This window comes from Indicator indicator, chromosome 27, assembly GCF_027791375.1.
Source record: "Indicator indicator isolate 239-I01 chromosome 27, UM_Iind_1.1, whole genome shotgun sequence".
In the NCBI taxonomy this organism is placed as follows: domain Eukaryota; kingdom Metazoa; phylum Chordata; class Aves; order Piciformes; family Indicatoridae; genus Indicator; species Indicator indicator.
Window position 1 is genome coordinate 6,036,540 of NC_072036.1, and position 9,812 is coordinate 6,046,351.

At 42.4% G+C, this 9,812-nt stretch overlaps 1 protein-coding gene across 1 annotated transcript; it reads right to left on the reverse strand.

The window, feature by feature from the left end:
- Nucleotides 1–615: 615 nt before the first annotated feature.
- GJA1 (gap junction protein alpha 1) lies at nucleotides 616–8,565 on the reverse strand. Its single transcript, XM_054393183.1, has 2 exons — nucleotides 8,404–8,565; nucleotides 616–2,254 (listed from the first exon to the last, which is right to left on the reverse strand). Exon 2 carries the CDS (start codon nucleotides 2,236–2,238, stop codon nucleotides 1,093–1,095), a length of 1,146 nt encoding a protein of 381 aa, XP_054249158.1. The 5' UTR covers nucleotides 2,239–2,254; nucleotides 8,404–8,565; the 3' UTR covers nucleotides 616–1,092.
- Nucleotides 8,566–9,812: the final 1,247 nt, after the last annotated feature.

The following is a 9,812-nucleotide window of genomic DNA, read 5'->3' on the forward strand; positions in this document are numbered from 1 at the left end:
AGGAATCAGAGAATGTAAACACCTTAGTGGCCCATATCTTCACAATACCCATGAGAATGTAGCAACTGCAAGTAATCTGTGTGCGTTTGTTTCTCAGCATATGCTCCCCAGGGTGTTTCGTGTATACCCTTCCCTCCACATCCACACACACCTGTCCACTCTTAATATACAAAAAGGTGTGACAAAAATTCACTAAAGGTAGTTGCTTGCCTGTCTTAATACTTAGATCTGTAAATGGCAGCAAACCGGGTTTCACATGATGCTAATTAAACTGTAGGCGAGCAGCAGGACATGAATATCGCTGTGGGCAAGAGTGTAGTTGCTGGTTCTACAAGTGTGGAGCCATCCCACTTATGCACATCACAAAAATCTACCTGTGTGAAGGGCTGGAAAAGCAGGTGACCAAAGTATTTCTCAGTGGGCCATGTCTGAAATTTGTGTTGAATGATTCAAAGGCTGTAGATTGTCCTCACAGAAGCCTTTTGACAACATAGGAAACTTTTACCTTCAAAGTGCACTTTCTAATAATGGAATGTTCTTGACAGGGAAATGATCAGAGGCAATCCTGGCCTTTTTTTTTTTCTTTTTTCTTTTTTTTTTTTTTTGCTTGTTGAGTAGGAAAAATTGTTTTCATCTTCAGGCAGCACTTTGCCCTGACAAATGTGAGTTCAGTTATTACTGGGGTTTAGTATTACAGAAGATTCTTTAGAAACAAACACGATAGTACACACACACACACTCAGATATTTACAGCCTTTCTAGAAAAACAACCCCCTACCTTAGTACTGACTACCTTTTTTTTTTTTTTTGTGGGTTTTTGTTTTTGGGTATTTTTTTTTAGTATTTAAACTCTTTAAACCAGCTACATTAAATACCAACGTGTACTGTACCACCCCACACCAAACCCATATTCCCTCCCAAAAAAACAGCAAGTATTTTAAAAGTTTGTTCGCTTGTTTTGTTTGTTTTGATGATTGTTAAAATCTCCTGCTTGAGACTGTTAAGTACCACCTCCACTGGAACAAGATCAGCACTGTCTGCATCTTCCAATGCGTGTCGTGTCATAGCTGAGCAAGTACTGCAGCTAGAAGCTTAGATCTCCAGGTCATCAGGTCGAGGCCTGCTGCTAGCTCGGCTGCTGGCTCTGCTGGGAGGCCTCTGGTCCACAATGGTGAGGGGTTGCAGCTCGTGTCCTGATGCCAGTTTTTTAGTGTTCTGGTGCTCGTCGGAGAAGTCGAAGGGCTGGGCGTGCGAGTTGGAGATGGTGCTGCCAGCCTGCCCCATTCTGTTCTGCTCCGCGCTGTAGTTGGCCCAGTTTTGCTCGCTGGCTTGCTTATTGTAGTTACGACAGGAGGAATTGTTCCTCTCTCCGGTCACCAGCTTGTACCCTGGGGGAGACATGGGAGACAAGGGGGCAGTTGGCGAGGAGCAGCCATTGTAATAAGCGTATTTGGGGGAGCCGCAGTCCTTGGAAGGGCTCATGGTGCCGCTGTGGGAATAGGGGTCGGTTTTCCCTTTCACACGATCCTTGACGCCCTTGAAGAACACATAGAAAAGCTCGATGATGTTTAAGGCAAGAGATACCAAGGACACAACCAGCATGAAGAGGATGAAGATGGTTTTCTCAGTTGGGCGGGAGAGGAAGCAGTCCACTCTGTGTGGGCATGGGTCTCGCTCACAGGTGTAGATGGCATTCAGACTGAACCCATAAATGTACCACTGGATCAGCAAGAAGGCCACCTCGAAGACAGATTTAAACAGGATGCTGATGATGTAAGTACGGAGCAGTCCCCCACGCATCTTCACTTTGCCATGCTCTTCAATCCCATACTTGAATTTCTTAATTTCTATTTGCTTGAGGTGCATATCCACATTCACACCATCATTTTGGACCACCTTGAGCTCCTCTTCTCTTTTGTTCAGCTTCTCTTCTTTCCTCATTACATAGAACACGTGTGCCAGGTATAAAAGGGTAGGCACAGACACAAATATGATCTGCAGAACCCAGAAGCGTACATGGGAGATGGGGAAGGACTTGTCATAGCAGACATTCTCGCAACCAGGCTGTTGAGTGTTGCACCGAAAAGCAGACTGTTCATCTCCCCAAGCAGATTCAACTGCTGTCCCCAGCAGCAAGATTCGGAAAATGAAGAGGACAGACAGCCACACTTTCCCTCCTGCCGTAGAATAGGCTTGAACCTTGTCAAGAAGTTTTCCCAAGGCACTCCAATCACCCATCTTCACAGGATGCTGGCTAAAGAAGGACACAAAGGGGAAAAAAAAGTGATTGTTAAGACAGAACTTTAACAGCTTTGATACAGTGAATCACAGTGCTAATAAAGCATTTTTAATGTCAGCTTTATTTTAAACCCATGTGTTTTACACGATCTGAAGAGAAATCGGTGTTCTAGCTAGTCTGCATGTAAAGTGGGAACAGAAAAGCTAAACACAGAATGTCCCAGAGCACAAAGGAAAAAAGAAGTTTCTCATTTCATTCATTTTCAAGGAGTCTAGGGCAACTCTCATTTGTCACTGTGGTTGGGCTCAGCTTCCTTGGTGGCAGGCTCAGTTCAGTGATCTACATCTGCCTCAGGTAGAAACAGCTGTGACATACCACTGAAGCAGAGTGTGGAAGTTCTTAGTGGCACTGCCTGAATGTGCTCAGAGTAAGTGAAAGATTTCTCTCATACAGAGCTGATCATTCACAGTAATTTTTATGTTCACTCTTAAAGATAATAAGAAACCAAATCCAACTACAAAGGGTTGTACTAAATTGGTGTTAGGGTTGGATATCTGAAGTTTTGCCACTGTAAAGTGTGTGCTAGTTTTCCTGCAGCAACATTAAACAGTTCTTGCATATCGCTGCCTTGTGTGTAATATGTTTGAGAGTATAGTTCCTGATGGTGCCAAGTTTATACTGTACTCAACTTCAGAAAAAAACTCACTATCTAAATAAAGTTTATACATCAGTATTTGCAGCAGAAAGATCAAAGCTAGTTTTCTCTACCTGTACTTTTAAAAAGGAACCAAAAATAGTAAATGTACAAAGTGTAGTTAAGCTCAAGTTACAATATTGGAGGGACTGCTTTCCTGTTTATCTGTGGCTTGCTTAATTTATTGTAGTTCCATCTTTGTACTCGCATCTTTTTGTATTTAAATTCCTTCACTATGTTTTGAAAAGGAAAAAAAAAAAAAAGATTTAACAAGGAAAAAAGGTAAATGAGCTCTTTCTGTTTTTAAGGCAACTGCTGGCGTGCACTTTGCATTCCAAGGGTTGAACACTGCAAGTTTAAATTGTGTCTCTCGACTTGCATTTTAAAGTGCCTATTTCTGGGACACAGGCAGCTTCTCAGGGATATCTGGAGATACACAGGATGACACAGAAGAAATGAAATGGTTTACTTGAGAGTCTAGATTCCTGGGAAGTAAAAAACCCCATAAATTCACCATAGGATTATTTATCAATTCACGAATGGTAAACTTAGCTGCATAAAAAACTTAGCTTATCACTTGCTGCATGTGAATGAGCATGTGAAGTCAGGCACTTAAAAGACATCATCACAAAGCTTCCCTTTCAAAGCAGATGCTGCTGGGTATAGACATTTGTTCCATGCATGCTGAGTAATCCCTTCCTGGTATCAATAGTTTCAATAACGTCCACTTTATTTCCTTCCCATCACATCATGGATATATTTCCTAGCAAAGGTCATTTATAGAAAAAGTTGGGGGTTTTTTTTGGATAATTCATAGAATAGGAAGCTTTAGCACTTTTTTTTTTTTCAAGAAGCAGTGACTCACTGGAAACACAAGATTGTAAGTCTGGCAAACTCAACCATAACAATAGATGCCAAATAAAAACACACCGTTCCTGCCATCGGAAAGAGTCTGAGAGAATAATGGGAGACAAGTGTTTAAAGTACTCGCTCCGATAGCTCTGAAATGCCAATTATCTTTGAACCCCTGAAAAATAGCCCAGGGCTATTTCCTCAGCCTGCTTAGTCAGCTTGCTATGACCTTTACCTACTGGTGTGCAGACCCTTCCTCCTGTAATTAATTCTTCACATGAATGAAGCCCCAGCAAAGGATCAGGATTGCTTCAGACTTTTGAATCTGGAAGGCTGAGCTGGAAGGAGTGCACAGCACACTGTGTTTATCTCTGACACATCCCTTCAGCCATCCCTATCTTTAGTCCTTCCCAGGAAAGTTTGGTTTGCCTTTAGGGACTCAGGGTGGCAAGAGAAGGAGTCGGGCACACGAGTGCAGAGGTCTCTGGAAAAAAAAAAAAATCTGGAATGAAATGTGACCACGTTCTTTCTCAGGCTGGGATTGTTAAAGCAAAGAACAGCCTGTAAGTATACAACACGTGAAGTTTGTTTTAAAGGCAAGCTATGTGCTCCATGTCCTAGAAGCAGAAGTGGACAGAAGGAGCCTTTTTCAAGTAACAGCTTCTTGATTTAATTAGTCAGCTTCCTGATGATTCCAAACTACTGCATTAACAGACTTTCCTCAGACTCAACAAATCTCTCTCTCTTTTTTTTTTTTTAATAGCTTAAATGTTATTTCAGATTGGAAGTTTGATTGAGAAAACAGAGGGGGTGTTATTTCTAGGTAGTTACTTGTTGTTTGTTTTTTAGTTACACCCCACTTGGGTCCATTACTGCAACATGATTTACTTCAGTTTTTACCTACTTAGTCCCACACCTGCAATCTTTTGAGATTATACTACCTATTTTTTAATTTGCTTCAGTATGCAAAATTGCTAAGCTTCATTTTTGTCCTCTGGCAATATAAACTCCAGGAGGAAACATTCCACGCTTGAATTACTCATACATAGTTTTGCAAAGCACCAGTTTTTTAAGGAGATCAGTTACATGCTAGCCTTTGCTGCTGATAAAAACCCCACACACCGGTTCAAAACACTGGACTGTTAAGCAGATAACCTCGTGGTGGCACAAATATATTATTCCTTTGCTTAAGTGTATTCTATTGCTTTATGAAACACAGTACTTCGTTGTAGAGAAACTTCATTCATCAGCTTGTTTATTTTCAGGGCACTGAAAGACAGTTTTTGTTAACTGATTACAACAGCTCTTTGCTAGGTGTAAAAAGAAGGTTTGCAAGGAGCACGTTATTTAATAATCTAGCTTTGTAAATCGTTTGAAATGGATGGCAAGTGACCTTTAAAAATACTTCTTCAGCATTCTGGACTTCAATTCTACACTTCCAAACACCTTAAATGAGTCCACTGCATGGCACAGGTCGACCTGAGCAATTGATACAATTTCAGCAAGCCAGGAACTTAAGGGCACGGCTGGTGATGAGTATGTGTATTTCAGGAGTTCTTGCTGATTATTACTCTACAAGATTATAACCTTTTCTTGACACAGACTAATGCTGGCCTAGTAAATTCTTTAAAAGATGGATTTCTTCCATGTCCTACTGTGTGTGGGTAAAGATAGGGGGGAAAAAGCCATAGAGCAGCAGGAGATAGGACGGCATTCATCTGCGTGGGTTTGGGATGACCACATATATAAGAAATTTGATTTGTAAGCCACAATTAAGAAATTCTAGAACTATTTTTTATGGACAGCATTCATCGTGTCATCTGGTTCATATTTTCCAGGACGAATAATGCAAGCTCAGTGCTGTGGTAACATGCCCAGGTCTGACCAGTGTTAGAAGGTCACATGCTAGCGGATGGAGGAGCAGTAAGGGTTAGAATGGGATTTAAAACTGGACAGTGTGGCTGAAGCAGTTGGGACACAGGCCAAAGTTTTGATTTTCCAGCCTTTCCTACCTTTTAATGTGAGCTCATACACACAAACAGCCAACAAAAGAGAAGATTCTGGACCCTGAACATCATTCAGCTTGAGTATTTCCCCAAAGCAACTAATACTGCAGAGAAAGCAGCTGTGATGTACAACTGATGGGGTTTGGACAGGCTGGAATAGAGAAGGCTAGTTAGTTCTATGAAATCTTACAAAAATCAGCAAATGTCTTCCAGACATTCCCCTGGGAAGGTGTAGTTCATTTGTATGTCTGTAGATGAGCTTCAGTTCACTTCATCCAGCGGACAAAGATTAGGCACTAAATGACTGCAGTAACTAGAATTTAAAGTGCCACAGCTCTGGGTTCTTTTTCATTGTCTGCTAGCATTGCTGATGGTCAGCCTGGGAGAGGATTTACCCCACAGCCTTTACCTCCCCGTGTTGTACCCTCCCCACCTAATTTAATTCTAGTGCCTAGCTGCAAAAGCAACTGGAAGCACTTTCTTAGCCATCCTCTGGCTGTACAAGGCAGGTCTACCCTACCCTCTGTGTTATTACCCTGAATCATCCCTTTCCTGCCTCACTTTGGAATGAAGAGAGGAAATGCTGAATTCTCTGAGGGGGACCTTGGGCCCTCCCATACTCCTGGTGGGGGATTTTGAAATATGGATGTCTAAAACGTATGTGTGGCATAAATGACAGACCAGGTGCCTCCAAGCAAGATAAATTCAGTGGGCTGCAGAAGGAGGAGATAACAGAGACCAGCGGAAAGGCATCAACGCATCTGATGAAACAGACACATTGCTCAATGTCATCTAACCTTATGCCCACAGGAATCCTTGGCCTAAGCTGAAGTTTGTTTCAGAGACAAATAGGTTTTTTTTCAGCTTGCATAAGAGGAGAGCTGAGATAACTTTACAGTGTTGAATCTCTTTGCACTCCTGAGTGTTTAAGCATTTAGATTTATGTCGCAAATCAAATCCCTTACGTCTCTTTCTCTTTCCTCTCCTGAGCTCAGCTTGCTGCTTGCCCTTCTCCCATTTGTATGCTTGTTAGGTATCATGGGTCACTGCCAGTGTTTTGCTTTGAAGTTTTTGAAGGAAACACTTCAGTAAACATCTCGAAAGACTAGAGGCTTAAATGCTGCAGTTGTAGTGTGCTGTCCAGATGTTATAAATGGAAAGATGAAAGCTCTACTCAAGTCCTCCAGCTTGCTCCCTGTGTGCACACACTACACACATGAACACACAGAAGTAAGACACAAGGTGCCCATAGTCCATTTTTATCCCCATTACCAGGTTGGTTGGGGTTTTTTTTGTGGGTTTTGTTTTAGATTTTTGGTTGTTGGTTGTTTGCGGAGTTTTTTTGGCATGAATCTCACACACAAAAATCAAAAGAAACTCCTCAAACAAAAATACTCCACGAGGCTCACTGCTTATCTCAAGGCGAAAAGTGAGGACACATAAGCACATGGTATTCTTGTTTAGGAGGAGAAGGTGTTACTCGATAAGATACTCTGTGCTTCGTCTGTCTTTCAGATGAAGGCTCTTTTCCTGCCTCCTCGTGTTGTTCTTTAACTACTGGCAAGCAGCAGGCAACAATTGCTATAAGAAATCACTCCAAGTCTTGCAGTGTTAAAAACTTTTTACTTCTCCAAGAGATGCTGCTGAAGCTTTTTTTTTTTTTTCCTCCACGTTTTGGTATTTAAGCCTTCGAGGTAATATAAAGGAAATGTATGATATTGGGCTTATGACACATAGTCTGGATATTCTTGCACAGCTCTTCCTAGAAAACTTTGGTTTACAGCTCCCCAAGACTTTCACAGACATTGCCAACGTGGTAAGGCATATCATGATATCTCACATTCCTTCTCTAAAATCCTTCACCGAGGTTGCTAAAACAGAGTAACTATATACAAACCAGGTTAAAAATCCATAACCCACGTCTGGATTTTATCACATCTATTTAACAGAAAAGAGGGAAAACTTATCAGGAAGACCACGTGAAAGTCACCACTTCAGAAGCTGCAGCATTTAACAAAGCACCTAATTAAGACCCTTGCTCTGCGCCAGCTTGCAGGCATCAACCAGGATTTCCATAGGGAAGCAAAACGTGTGGGGCAGAAACGGAACAAACTCGGGACTAGGTCTCCCTCTTACTAACTTCTGATGCAATTGGGATACAACGGCGGAGCCTGAAGATTTTAGCACCTCAGGTTTTTTCCTTTCTTTTTTTTTTTTCTTTAAAGGAGCTCATTTAGTCCGAGACAAGCAGCGAGGAGCGAGTCACCCAAACACAAGCAACAAGTATGTAGCTCAGCCCCGCGATTACAACTTCACCGCAGCTTCTTCTTCAGTGCAACAAGGTTACAAGTTGTAAAAAGTGGAACATTTGGGGGTGGGGGGGAAACCCCAAACAACAAACAAACAACTTATAGAAAGATGACGAAAAGAACTCAGCACTTTAAGAGAACTCACGCTTTTAGAGATGCGGATTTCTACCCAAGTTCACTCACCAGCGCAACAACACACCGAATTCTTCGGGTGAAAAAAACCCACAAGAAAAGAAAGAAGAGAAGGGTTTTCAGAAAAAGTGAGGCACAAAAAAAGATGAAAAAGGAAAACTTTCAACTTACCCTGGCTGCTCAGCAGTGAAACTGGATCAGAATACTTCTTTGGAGGGTTAAAGTAAAAATGGAAGAGCACGTTCAGGCACTCAGACCTGTCTATTGAAACTTTAAAAGTCTACGGCTGCTTTGGATTTTTCATCCTTCCTTCCCCGCTAATGAAAGAAAAGTGCTGATACCTCGTAAAAGTTTTTTCTAACTTGGAACACTGGGAGAGCTTTTAACAAGTTTGCAAGGCTCTGACGGGGAAGAGGAGGGGAGAGGGAGGGGTTGGAGCCCGGGAGGAGGGGCTGGGAGAGGGGGAAGCGGGGGAGGGGGGAGAGAACTGAAGGCACAGCAAAAACCAGCCCGGGGAGAAGGAGAGCGCCAAGGCATTGAAGTCCACTTTTGCTGATGTAACAAGACAAATCAAAGGAGAAGGCAGCATCCAACCCCCACCACGCTGGTCACTAAAGGCACCTGGGTGGCATTTTCTCCAGATCTGGGCTTGCCCGGGACAGATGAAACGATTTGGCTCTCTGGTGTGCAGCACAAGTTATACTACAGGGAAAGGGAATAATGCATGAAAGGGATTAATGGGTAACCAGCATGAACCTCCTGGATGCTGGGGCTGGAGTGCAGAGCTGCTCCTTCTATTGCCTCCTTGCTACCATGCAGGAGAGGAAGACCTCTCAAGCCCTCTCTACTTTTTGTTGGGAACAGAGCTTTGTTGACTTTGGTCAGTTTCCTTTACGTGCACACATGAAAGTACACACCAGGAGCAGCCTGTTTGTTTCTACAGGAGATACACATCACACATTTTTTTATTATTATTTGTGTGTGTGTGTTTGTGTGTGTGTGTGTCCATCCATCCCATGGGAGAAATGCAGAAATGAGCTCACATTCCAGGAAACTCTTTCCAGGAAACTTCAGAAAATAAAGCATAGTATGGAGAATCAGTTTTCAAGAGGGAGAAGAAAGAATTTCTGATTTCTGAGTGTATTTTACAGAATGAAAACATGCTCCAAAACTGATGTGTTCAATCAGAACAAAACTAGTTTGCCTTCACTCCTGACCAGTCCCTGTTTAAGTGCTTCTTGAAAAATGCCTCCTCTGTAGAACAGATTAAATTATATCTCTCCCTGTGTTAAGCTCCTCACACATGGAGTCCAAACTGCATCAGGACTGGTCTTGTACTTGTTCGTGTCGTGGGGTATTGGCTCCTCCGTGGGACTGCTTAAGAACTTCTCTAGATGTCTTTGTGGTTAGAGAGTTCTCAATGAAGTTTCACATTTTGAGCTGTAGCAGACTCATTTGGGTTTCAATTCATGTTAATCTCATGGGCCATTTCTGGACTAAGTAGCATGGATAAAAAAGCTTTCCCTTTTTGAATGCTATAAAGGAGATGAGAAGTCCAGTAGTGGCCATTGAGAAGTTCC

Excerpts from the sequence above, each read along its gene's own strand:
- GJA1 (XM_054393183.1), bottom strand. The coding sequence starts at position 2,238 with ATGGGTGATTGGAGTGCCTTGGGAAAACTTCTTGACAAGGTTCAAGCC.